A 13,077-nucleotide genomic window follows, 5' to 3' on the forward strand; every position below is an offset into this window, starting at 1 on the left:
ACCTCTGCTAGGAAGCACCAGGATGCTACATAGTTACAACTCACAGGGAAACAGGCTGAAAGCTGGTGTGTGATTAAACCTACTCACCCTGGACCAGCCTTCATTTGGTCCCCTGAGCCAAGGGGAAAAGACATCCTTACTGCGCATGCCCCACACTTGGGAGTCACTGTCTTAGGCAGCACTGTGAGGGCTGGGTGTATAGTGTAGTAGGTAGAGTGCTCACCTATCGTATAAAGAGCCCTGGCTTTCATCCCAGCACCGTGTAAAGTTAGGCATAAGCCAAGCTCTCAGAGGTGGAGACAGGAAGATTTAGAGTTCAAGATCATCCTTGGCTACAGAGCAGGTTGCAGTCCAGCCTGGACCACATGAAATTCTGTCTCCAAACGCCCAGACTGGGGGAGGGGTCATCCCTCTGGTGACAAGTGGCTCTAGAGAAGGCATCTTGAGATAGCTGATCCCCTCTGGGAAACATGTATTTCCTGAAGGAGAGCCCAGTGGTGTGTGGGAAATTTCTAGAAGGGTGGATGTCCCAGTGTGTGTTACCTGGTTTAAGTGGATGAGGGCCCCTTGGGACTGAAGCAGGGTGGAGCCTCGACACCCCCAGCCTCCCACAAGGTCTTACATCTCTCCTCAAGGTCACCGGGATCCCCATGAACTGTTCTGTGAAGATGCAGATGAGCCTCTACATCAAATCTGTCAAGGGCGTTGGGTGAGTGGAATTGGGGCAGAGGCTTCCAGAAGCTTCCGGGGCCAGGAGGCTTCCTGCGTTGGTGGATGCAAGGCATATGGGATGAGGCAGGGCCCAAGCGTTAGGATCCACCCACCTCTCTTTTCCTGTTAAACTGTCCTTGCTCTGGATGGAGACCCAGGCTGCATCCTGACGCTCCTGCAACCCTCCATGCCTAAGGTCTCTTCTCCCATTAACCACATTGGTCGATCCGAACTGTCTCCCTGCGGGCATGGAATCCCAGGGAACTGGAGTTAGACAGAGTTGTGAGCCACTGTATGGATGCTGAGAATTGAACCTGGGTCCTCTAGAAGAGCAACCAGTGTTCTCAACAACCATTCCCTGGGTTTATTTTCTTTTTAGCTATGTGTGATGGACAGAGTGAGACCAAGAGTCCTCCTGCCCCCATTCCCAGCTTGCCAGGTAGAAGCATGGTAAGAAGAGTTCACCCTGCCGGGCAGTGGTGGTGCACGCCTTTAATCCCAGCACTTGGGAGGCAGAGGCAGGCAGATTTCTGAGTTCGAGGCCAGCCTGGTCTACAGAGTGACTTCCAGGACACAGAGAGAAACCCTGTCTCAAAAAAACAAAAACAACAAAAAAAAAAGTTTTGTTTTTTTTTTTTTAAAAAAAGAGTTCACCCTTGGGGCTGGAGAGATGGCTCAGTGGTTAAGAGCACGGAAGGCTCTTCCAGAGGTCCTGAGTTCAATCCCTAGCCACCACACGGCAGCTCACAACCATCTGTAATGGGATCTGGTGCCCTCTTCTGGTATCAAGACAACTACAGTGTACTCATATACATAAAATAAATAATTCTTTGGGGGAAAAAAAAGGACCCACAAGCTGGTCACTCATCAGCATCACAGATCACATGTCTGGAAAGCCCTGAGAAGGATGTAGGTGGTCTGGGCTTCATGGTGAAAACTGAGTCCAGGAATCACCAGATTCCTATACACACGCGCACGCGCGCACACACACACACACACCCCATACATGCTAGAAAACAACTCTTTCACTGAATTACACCCCCAAACCTCTTCAGTTTAGTTTTTAGGTCTCAATAGATGGCCCACACCGCTCTTGACCTCTCTCTATAGCCAGCCTGTCATGGCCTTGAACCTGTACCACTTGATCTGGCTCATCCGGGTTCTTGAAACCTGAGGCCAAAGTGGACCGGCCACGGGCTTGAGTTCCTGAGGTCAGCGTCCAAACATTGATTTGTTCCACTGCCTCAAATACTCTTTAGAATCTTTATAGATTTATGGAGAAGGGTCAGAGATGCAAATCTTTGTTCCCTGTCCACAGTGCGTTCAGCACTGTCAGCATCTGTCATGGTAAGGAACCAAAGTCTAGTGCGGTGTCATTGCTACAACCCCAGCTGTTATTGCTACAACCCCAGCTCCTCAGGCTCAGCTCAGGATGCAGCCTGCTCATGCCTCTCAGCTCCTGTGGCTCGGATGGGTTTTTTTTCTCTTTGTTTCTAACTTTGTATTGTGGATGTTTTGGGTTTTGGTAGGGATGGCGGTCCATCCAGAGGCCAGAAGAAGATGCCATGTGTCCTGTTTCAGCCCTCTTCCCTTTCTTCCCTTGCAACAGGAGTTCTCACCGAAGCCCCAGCCAGCTGCTACCCGGCTCAGCCCTGGGGTCAGAGGCTCAGAGCCACACAGCTTTTAGCCTGGCTTCAGGGATCTGGCCTAAGGTTCCTATACCTGAGCAGCAAATGCTTTGCCCACAGCATCACCCCACAGCACCATGACAGTTTGTCCTCATGCTTCTGAGGTGTTAAAGTCCTTGCTGGATCCGGACCCGTGTGGTGCGGTTAGGTTCCACTGTAGATAGCAGCAGGGCAGGCACCAGGGCTTCAGTGGGAGGAGACTTATTATTATTTTATTATTATTATTTATTATTATTGGTAGTATTATTATTACTCTTTAGCTTTTGAGACAAGGTCTCTCTGTGTTAGTAGCCTTCGCTTCCTGGAACTCACTTTGTAGACCAGGTTGACCTCGAACTCACGGAGATCCGCCTCTCTCTGCCTTCCAAAGGCTGGGATGAAAGGCGTGTGCCACCACACCCAGACATTATGATTTATTTTTAAAGTTGTATTTATGTATTTTATGTAGAGGGGTGTGTCTGCATGCACATCCGTGTGCCAGAAGAGAGACCATCAGATGCCATGACGGATGGTTGTGAACCACCATGGGCTTGCTGGGAATTGAACTCAGGACCTCTTAACCACTGAGCTCTCTCTCTAGCCCCATTTTTAATTGTATTTAGTGTGTGTGTGTGTGTGTGTGTGTGTGTGTGTGTATGCCACAATGCACATGTGGAGGCTGGGACAACTTTAGGGAGCCTGTTCCACCTTATGGGTCCTGGGGCTGGAACTCAGGTCTTTAGGCTTAGCAGCAAGCACTGTTACCACTCAGCAGAGCCTTGCCAGGCCCCTTAATTAATTTCTTTGAATCAGGGTTTCATGTAGCCCAGGCTGGCCTCAAACTTGGCTAAGGATAGTCAACTGTATTCCCAAGCTCCCTTACATCTTTCTGTCTCATTTTCTTGTGAAGCATTTTGGATTGAGCCAAGGCCTTGCATGTGATAACCAGAAGCTCTCCCACTGAGCAACATGACACCCCTAGCCCCAAACAGAGCTTCCATTCCGAGAGTCGCCCTCGGTCACTCACTTTGCGTCCCTTGTTTCCAGGCAAACAGGGAAGATCGAGCCAGTAGTCATGCCGTTGCTGTGGTTCGAACAGGTGAGTGTATGAAGGTAGACCTAGGGAATCTGGGGACTCTGGATGTTAGCTGAGGCTTTCACTTCACTTTGATGCTAATGTTGGGTTAACCTCGGGTACGTAAATTTAGCTATTTGTATGTTTTGCCAGCCTGAATGGATGTGTGTGTATCACGAGAGTGCCTGGTACCCACAGAAGCCAAGATGAGAGCCTCAGATCTCCTGGAACTGGAATTACAGATGGTTGTGAGCCATCAAGTGGATGCTGGGAATGAAGCCTGGGTTCTCTTGAAGACCAGCCTGCGCTCTTAATCACTGAGCCATCTCCGGGTTTTGTTAATGGCCCCTGAAGGGTGAGCGGAGATGGAATTCGGCGCCAGGCCACCCTGCAGGCTTCTTGATCTCTCTCGTAGCCCTTCAGGTCTTAAGACTAGATTCTAAACAGCGAAAGAAATGACTCTTGTGCGAGGAGGCTTGTGGCCAGATCCACCTCCGGTTAGCCAGTGCCTCCTTACATGGGCGTGCCAACAGCAAGGGCGTCTGGGAAATGTAGTTCTCTTTGGACTTCCAGCAAAAGCTCCCCTGAGGCTCTCTGTTCTGAGTTGGGGCAGGACGGGGCCCAGGGGGAGGGTGCCTGGAGAGGCAGCGTGCAGCCTGTCCTTTCTTCTGCAGAGCGGGGCAATGGGAGGCAAGCCCCTGAACACGTTCTACACACAACTGGTGCTGATGCCCCAGGTTCTTCAATATGCGCAGTATGTCCTGCTGGGGCTTGGAGGGCTCTTATTGCTGGTGCCCGTCATATACCAACTGCGCAGCCAGGTAAGTAGGCGGGGGCGGCCAGGCTCGGGTCTCTGGGCTCAGGTTGCAGCTGGCATTTGTCTCCTGCAGCTAGCTGTCATTTTCCCAACTTTCTCGCATCCTGCACTAACTTTTCTCTACTTGTCCTGGAAGGCCCAGGACCCTCCCGGGTGGGTGCTGAGCTGAGACAGGTACTCAGTCATTTGACCAGCAAGTGGGTACCACGGGTGCAGTCTCTGTGAAGTGTCTGCTGAAGGTGGAGGTCGGGGATGGAGTGCTGATGGGGTGAGAGAATCAAGTGAAAGCCAGGTTAAACCAAACAGAAAAGATCATCTTACCCAAGGAAAATGCTCGGGGACCAAAGCCGGGCGTGAGATGGAAATGGGAGGACCCACGTGTGCGATCTTGAACTTAAATTTTCTAAGAGAAACAAGTGAAAGAAATTAGTCATAAATTTTGCTTAACCCAAATATATCAGCAATAGAGTGCTTGTTTAGCCAATGCAAGGCCCCTGCATTCGGTCCTCAATACTGACAGAAAAAAAAAAAATCCATGATCAAAAATAATGAAAAAAATTTTAAAAAGAAGAAAAAAAAAAGGGTCTAGAGGGATGGCTCAGTGGTTATGAACACTTACTACTTGCAGAGGGCCCAGGTTCGATTCCCAACACCCACTCACTGTTTCTCAACCTTCTGTTACAACCCCAGTTCCAGGTGATCTGAAGGCAGGCACACAGTGCACAGACTTGCATGGAAAACATTCATACACATGAAATGAATACATAAATATTTAAAAAGGAGAGAAACCGTGCATTCAATATAAAAGACACAAAGCCTCTCTCAATACTTTTCTGGGTTTAATCTTTTAAATCTGGTGACCATTTCAACAGTAAGCGTGGGGATGGCTCATGCCTGTAACCCCAGCATTCAGGAGGGAGGTTGAGGCAAGAGGATCTGAAGTTCAAAGTCATCCTTGGCTACATGTAAAGTTTGATCAAGGCCAACCTGGGCTATATGAAATCTTGTCTCGGAAAATAAATTTAACTTCAAAAAAGAATAGTGTGGTTCAGACAGGGTTAGGGGTGACTTCCACAAGGAAAGGAGCAAACTGTAACCTCAGGGTCATGCAACCACTGAAAGCAGGAAGCAAAAGGGGTCATGACTAGAACCTTAGTTCACTTCTGGCCTCAGGGACACCCGCCCGCTCATGGTGTGAATCAAGTCCATAAATCTTAGGGTTACAAGGGTCAAGTCCCCTCACAGTGTTGATAGCTGTAGTTATGTAGCAGGTCATTTGGGGACAGGATTGTGATCATCAGCTGTGACTCAGGAGGGTTGCTGTCTGCAACCAGGGGAGCTACGGGCCACCTTTGAATACCTGTAGAAGAGCCATCAACAGGGTCCCACCTGAGATGTCCTGGGGCCACAGGCTGGGCTTTTTGTATGTGCTTGGTGGTAGTGGGGGGGAATCTTCCCACTTGATCTCCTGCCTCAGTCAGCGAGCTGGCTGGCTTTCTTTCTTAAGGTGTGCTTGCTTGCTTGCTTGCTTGCTTGCTTGCTTGCTTGTGCTTGCTTGCTGTGGGGGAGGACCGATTCCTCTGGAGTCACCAGCACCCGGCTTCCCTTTCCAAGCACTGGCCCCGGGTCTCTTGTCATCTCTAAGGGACATCTAGTTACCATTTACTCTCCGTGTTTATGGTAGCCTTGAGTATCTGGTGGACATCACGGTCTGGGCTTCCGGGCTGGTGTCCTTCTTCCTTCCCTCTGCCCAGTGATAGCTGTGCCAGGCTTTTCCAATCAACCATTGGAGGAGAGAGGGGGAACAAGATGAGGAACCCAAAAATAGAAGGTGTCTCACTGGGGTCTGAGGGCAAGGTTGCTTGCTCTGCAGGTTTCATCAGAGGCCAAAGAAGCAAGCCATACCTTACCAGCCTTGTCCTAACAAAGCTAAGCCTTACCTATGTGTTTGTACACTTGAGCATATCTTGAGTTTTTTAACTGCTTCCTGGTAGACAACATACTCGGTCATATGCCATTCATAAGGACAACAAATCAAGAGTATGTTAACGTTTCCTTCTGATTGAAAAACTCCATGGACTTAGGGAAGAGGTTAAGTGAGTGATTGTACTCGGTATTGTAGTCAGTAGGTCCCAAGCCCTGGGTTCAAGTCCAGCCCCACCAATCCAGACCAGAGAAATCCAAACACTCACCAGGCCTGCCCCACTGTGGGCTACCTCCGCTACTCGCTTCCTTTCGGTGACTTTCTTTCTGCTTGCCGGTTTTCTAGGGCAGTTCTCTTCTGTCCCTTTTGCTTCTGGGGGACCCAGCGTCACCCCAGTGACAACAGCATGCCATATAAACTAGCTTGGTTGTCTTCCAGGAGAAATGCTTTTTATTTTGGAGTGGTAGTAAAAAGAGCTCACAGGATAAGGAGGCCATTCAGGCCTATTCTGAGTCTCTGATGTCACCAGATGCCAAGGGCACGGTGCTCCAAGAAGCCAAGCTGTAGGTGCGTACCAGGTAACCCCCAACCCTCACCCTACCTACCCATAGCCAGTAGACCTGTTCTACCCTCTTTACCTATAGCGTCTGCCTGGGTGTTATCTCCATGGAGAGCCACCCTCCTGCCTTCCCAGTGGGTCCCATCTCTGCCCATCAGTTTCTTGGACCTTCAGTCACTGACTCTCATTTAAAAGGTCCAGTTAGAAGATGAAAGTTAGGCCAGTTGCTTCTCAGTGTTCCATCCCTGCAGTTTGCTAAATACAGGTCCCTGGCCATCCCGGAAGCCAAGAGACTCTCATAACCTAAAGCACTTGAAAACTGTAGTTTTTGGAACTTCAAAGGGTGTAAAAGGACACACTGACTGCAGTCTAGAATAAGGGACTAAAAATGAAGAAATTTAAACATTGGTTAAACACCAGTTGCATTCTCAGGCCGGAGCCTGAGGATAGGATTTCATGGTCGAGCACACAGGGTGTGTGACAGACTGGCCCATACAGTCTGAATTTAGATCAAGTCATGTGTCTGCCCTGTGCTTTACTGGGATGGGTGGTCCTGATGGTGAGCCACTGATGCAGGCATAGCTGGCATCCTGGCTTGCTTAGCAGCCCACCTTGTGAGGATCCAGGACAGCACTTCTCTGAGAGCTCTAGGTCCTGTAGGGATCAGGACTCAGGAGAGGCTGAGCCTTACAGGGTGTGTCCCTGCCTAGGAAGGGACAGGAAATGCTATGGCCCCTGCAATTTGGGGGTTAGCAGAGGTAAGTCAGTGTCTCAATAGAAGCTGCTATTTTAGCTTGTGAGCCAGCTTGGGTGTGAACACTTCCTTGGAGGGAGCTGGGGGCGGGGCCACAGCTCAGCTCCTGGGCTCCTGGCTCCCCGGCTCCTCACACCAGGGCCAGCTGGCTGCTTCCAGCCATGTCAGCTGTTTGAGAAGAAAATAAAGCAGAACTCTGGTGACTCTGTGATTTGTCCTGGTGGGTGCCACCTCCCTGGAGGAGGAAGGAGAGCAAGGCCCAGTAGGGGGCGCTCTCCAGCTCAGTGGGTCCCCATGTGTCCCTGGTCTGGTGGTGCTTCCAGGAAGAGTTTGGGGAGATGGTTAGTGTTGCATCTGGTTGTCTTCCAGTCATGGCGATGTTTGGTACTGCCAGAGGGCAGGTAAGGCATTCCTGAGGAAGGGGATAGGGGACTCCCAGGGGGCAATTGTAGGCTCCAAGCAGAGGCTCTGTAGTCCCTTTAGCCCAGATGGAGCCCATAGGTACACAGCCATAACCCTGTCCGGACCCTAAGAGAGTGAACAAACTTGGGGTTTCCTCTTTACTTTCCCCAGCTTGGTCTAATCCTCATTTGGCTTCAAAATTCTCCTGGGCTATGGAGAGTAGATTGAGTCCCACTCCAGGGGACACCCTAGCCCTGGCCGTGTGCTAGGGAGGCCAGTGTCCTTTGAGCATGTGGGGTAGACACGTGGGGTCCTTGCCCTACCCATCCACCCACACCCACCCCCACTGCCTGGCTAAATAAAGTTCGGTGAGGCACCTGGCTGTGGGGGTGGTCCCTAGAGGCTACTGCTGTTTGCTGTCGAAGGAAAACAGAGCTGCCACTAGACCAAAGGGTATTATTATATGAATAACGTCCCTCTGGGTGAATGGGCGTTGTTGTAGACAAGGGGGTGGGGGTTGGTTGTACGGCCAGGTGCTGTGAACACAGTGGCCTTTCGGGAAATGCTCTGAACCTCTGCTTCTGATTGATCTGTTTCTCATCCTAAGTTCTCCTCTGTCAGACACAGTACAGAGAGGAGGCTGGAAAGGGGAGGGGAAATCTGTCTGCCCGCCCACCCTGGCTGCCCTGACTGCCCTGGCTACCCACTGCCTTGTGGCTTTGTTGTGTGTGGTTTTCATGGGAGAGACCAGGCTAAAGTCAACTCTCATCTTATTCTCTGGCAACAAGGGCATTCTGGGCCACTCACACTGGCTTCAAACTTGTGCCTCAGTCTCCCGAGTGCTGAGATTCCAAGCGTGCACGGCTATTGTGCCTCGTGTCTTCCCCCCACCCCCACCCTTCTGATTTTGTCTGTCCATGTGTCTGTTTGTCTGTCTGTGTGTGGTGCCAGGGATTGAAGCCAGGACCTTTTACTTAGTTTGTTCCCCCTCTGAGTTTCACCTCTAGTACCCCCCCTTTTTTAAGTCTGAGTGAGACTTTCTCAAATGCTGGGCTGCTGTGTCTTGTGGGGGGGGGAAGAGGGGGTGTGTGTGGGGGACAGACTAGCTTTAGTCCAAGAAGACGCCTCCTGCAGTTTCCTTCCCAGCCACTAGGGGAGGAGGGATGGGGGTTGCAGGGTAGGGATACCCAGTGTTCTTTTATCCCTGCCTTATATTTATTTTCCTAAGTTGGGATGTCTTTTCAAGTCAGACTCTCTCAACTTACCTGGGCCATCTTTTCCTGTTCTGTACCCTTTGCCCAATATCCTACTGTCCCTAAGGCCCCAAGGCCACCATTACAGCAGTCTGGTGAGAGGGTGTCTCTTACTTCTATGAACGAGAACCAGTCTTAACTGCTGTTCCCGGCTTGTCGTGTGACAGCATTTTAAACATGTCCTCCTGTAGACAGACATCTAGGCCATTTCTAGTTTCTCTGTCTGTCCGATGGTGTTATCTACCCACTCCGGACTCTGTTCCTATCACTGTAACAGGCCAGTCTCTCTGGCCTCAGTTTCCCCATCTCAAAAGGGAGAGGATGGAACCCAGAGATCTACATGACCAAGGAGTCCCCGTGTATAGGGGGTGGCATCTCTGGGTTCATGGCAGACAGTGCTGTAATGGGACAGGAAGTAGTCTCCATGCTGGTGGGATGTGGCGTGGTAATGGGGGGGGGTGTAGGCAGGGCAGGGCTTAGGTGACAGGCTTGTGATTCAGCTTTTTTTCTCCACAGGGTCCCGAAGACACTATGAGCCCCCCAAACCTGATAGCTTGGTCAGACCAGCCACCCAGTCCCTACACCCCGCTTCTTGAGGACTCTCTCAGCGGACAGCCCACCAGTGCCATGGCCTGAGCCCCCAGATGTCACACCTGCCTGTGCGGCATTCGTGTGCCCATGCATGTGCAAAAACACTCAGGGATCAGGGACAGACCCGCTGCCAAGTGAGCCTGTTGGGCCACAGGCTCAGTCTTCTAAGTGGCCTCCGAGCCAGGCTGTGAGACAGCAGCTGCCATGAGCCCCTCCTGTGGGAGCTGGCCCCGCCCAGGCTCCTGACTTCCCTCATCTTTCTCCATCAGTTGAAAGCCTTTGTTCCCACTGAGGACAGATCTGTCACTCCTAGGGGCTGGGCATACATCAGGCCTCTTGTACCGAGGCCAGGCAAGCAGTTCCAGGTCCTGACCAGTTTGCACACACACCCTGGAGCTGTATCTGGCACTTTTCCTATAGTCTCTGCTATGTCACCTGAACACTGAAATGGCCACTGTTAAGTGGCAGAGGTGGCAGGCCCCTCAGGGTCCTTATTTTTCAGGCATGGGGGTCAAAGTGAGAGGTGTGGGCCGTCTATCCCTGATATCTAGTGTACCTCACCAGAGGGTAGGGTATACAGAGGCTCAGCGTCCTGCAACCGACCCCCCCTTTTTTTTTCTACTGGAAGAGACATTTTATCATCTTTTGAAAGAAACTCATGACTGAAGCAATAAACCTTTTCACAGTTTCACACTGGCTTCTGTGACTGTTTGCTGGTCAGGGATGGGGCTCCAGGATCCAGGCCACATCAGTAGGTGTTTCCATGGATGTTGTCGTGTCTCCTGGTGTGAGGCCAGCACCGACCTCAAGCCTAATGTACAAGACTTGGGACACACCAGAACAGGCTAGCTCTGTCCTTTCTCTGTCCAGTGGAGCCGTCTGGGCCTTCCTACAGTCAGTGTCCAAGGCCATAGCATCCTTGTTACCTAGGTAACAAACCTAGGAGGGTCTGGAGAAGGCTTGGAAGGGAAGGTCTAAGTTTTGTCCCAAGTTCAAGCAGGAATTCTCCCTGGTTACCCCTGGTTTAGAGTAAAACTGTGTTTTGCCCTTAAGGGACCCATTAGGAACTAGGCAAGAGATTTTTCACTGTGAATATTAAAAAAATACATAGACACTCAGGGTTGCAATCGTCTGCACCCCTTCCCTTTCTTAGAAAAAAAAACTGTTATTGTGTGTGGGGCTGTGTCATAGCACAGGTGTGTAGGTCAGACGGTGACCTGAAAGAGTTGGTTCTTTTCTTACCATGTGGGTCCTGTTGGGGCGAGGGGGAGGAGTCAAACTCAGTTCCTCAAGTTTGGCAGCAAGCTCCTCTACCTGCTGAGCCATCTTGCTGGCCCTACACTTCTTCAACTGGCACTGCTCTCTTCCTGCCCTGGAACCATCGAAAGTTTCCTACCTCATACTATTCACTTTATTATACTGTGCAACATAAACAATACAAAATACATAAACAATACAACATAAATCTATACAAGGCAAATATTCTTATTTTTGTCTTGTAAGACAGGGTCTAGCTTTGTAGGCCAAGTTGGGCTGGAACTTACCATCCTCTTGTCTCTCTGTCCCTAAAGCTGGGATGGCAGAAATAACCCCCACCATATCCAGATTTCTTTCTTCCAAGACAGGGTTTCTCTCTGTAGCCCTGGCTGTCCTAGAACTCACTCTGTAGACCAGGCTGGCCTCGAACTCACAGAGATCCACCTGCCTCTGCCTCCTAAGTGCTTGGGATTAAAGGTGTTGCACTACCAGGCTCAGATTGTATTATTTCTAGGATCGGGAATAACCAGCCTTTCTGGGTTACCCAGGTTGGCTGTAAACTCTTCTGCGTGGCTGGGACCAGAGACATGCACCTCTGTGCCTGGGTTCCTTTGTAACGTTCCTTGTCTGCTGTCTGTGCCTGCTTCTACTGCACCACAGAGAGAGGACAGGAGGACTCAGAGGCAGACATTTCTGCTCAGGAGTCTTGGGGGCTCAAGAGGGTTGGGGCAAGCTGGCTGGGGTTCTGGGGACCTTCCTCCCCTGCCCCTGCAGATGTCTGTGTCTTACTTGGCTTTTATGGGTGTGTGGAAACTCAACCCTAGCTTGGGACCTCCCTCCACGTTACTCATTTCCTAGTGATACCTGAAAATAGAGCCCCATGGAGTCAGGTCTTCTTTCACTGGGTATGGGACTAAACAGACTCAGCCCCTAACAGTGACAACCCATTCCACTCTTGTCACTAGGTCCCATGCAACCTCATCAGCGTGTCACGTTTTGCTGAGAGCGGACGCTGACTCAGGCGGCCTTTTCTGCCACACGTAGTTTCCCTGCACACAGAATCAGCGAATCCGTGCGCTTCTATGAGTTTTAATGCACGGTCCTATCTGAGGACCCTCTCTGCTCAAGTGTGTACACAGGATAGAGCCTGGAGCTGGGGCTCAGTGGGCAGACTGTTCACCGAGTGTGCAAGAAGCTTTGGGATGGATTCCCAGCTTCAAATGAACTGGAGGCAAAGGTGAGGTAGAACGATCAGAAGTTCAAGGTCATCTTCCATTACACCCTGAGTTCAAGACCAGCCTGGGGCTACCTAAGACTTGGTTGAAGGAGGAAGAGGAGGGGGAGGAAGGAGGAGGAGGAGGAGGCTGATGCGGTGGCACAAACCTTCAATCCTAGCACTCAGAAGACAGAGGATCTCTGTGAGTTCGAGGCCAGCCTGACCTATAGAGTGAGTTCCAGGATTGCCAGGGTTACACAGAGAAGCCCCCCCCCCGCCCGTCTCAAAACCAAAACAAAACAAAAAAAGCAAGGCTTAGGAATCAGGTTCCACTTCCCTCGCACTACCTCCCCTCTTTATATACACACTGACCTTGCTTTCAGTGAGTAACAGTTGGCAGCCGGCAAGCTTTGTCTGTTCCAAATAGTCTCAGAAGAAACCAGGCAGCAGGGGAGCCTGTCCAGTAGGCTGCGGGGACTCCTCCCCTGCCTAGCAGTGTGCAGGGATCGGATCGCTGCCACCCGTTGTCAGCCGTCAATCATCCCCGGGTATTTTTACCCTGTGGGCTGACACGCCCACTGATCTCTCTCTCTCCATATTTATAGAAAGCTAGAGAATGGAAATAACCCCCTTGCAAAAGCTGGTTGCCCAATCTGCAGCCTTCTGGGAACTTGCGTGGGGAGGTTCCCCATGCGGAGGCCCCAAAGCCCGAAAGTCTAGTCTAGACTTAGGAAACAGCTGCTTACATCGCCCCCTGCTGGCTCCTGGGGGAAGAATCCTTTTTGGTTTGGACTGCCTCTCCGCTCTCTGTCGTGTGTGTGTGTGTGTGTGTGTGTGTGTGTGTGTGTGTG

At 51.0% G+C, this 13,077-nt stretch overlaps 1 protein-coding gene across 2 annotated transcripts in view; it reads left to right on the forward strand.

Moving 5' to 3' along the window:
- Positions 1 to 10,444, forward strand: part of Scarb1 (scavenger receptor class B member 1) — a 66,875-nt gene extending 56,431 nt beyond the window's left edge. The window contains exons 9-13 of one of the 2 annotated variants that reach the window (XM_028766115.1): positions 636 to 709; positions 3,426 to 3,477; positions 4,128 to 4,274; positions 6,633 to 6,761; positions 9,679 to 10,444. In XM_028766115.1, the coding sequence (XP_028621948.1) occupies positions 636 to 709; positions 3,426 to 3,477; positions 4,128 to 4,274; positions 6,633 to 6,761 (402 nt within the window). In that variant the 3' untranslated portion in view covers positions 9,679 to 10,444. The remainder of the gene's footprint in view (positions 1 to 635; positions 710 to 3,425; positions 3,478 to 4,127; positions 4,275 to 6,632; positions 6,762 to 9,678) is intronic. The other variant, XM_028766116.1, reaches the window with a different exon arrangement.
- The last annotated feature ends 2,633 nt before the right edge of the window (positions 10,445 to 13,077 follow it).

Source organism: Grammomys surdaster, unplaced genomic scaffold (assembly GCF_004785775.1).
Source record: "Grammomys surdaster isolate TR1022 unplaced genomic scaffold, NIH_TR_1.0 166, whole genome shotgun sequence".
Lineage (NCBI taxonomy): Eukaryota > Metazoa > Chordata > Mammalia > Rodentia > Muridae > Grammomys > Grammomys surdaster.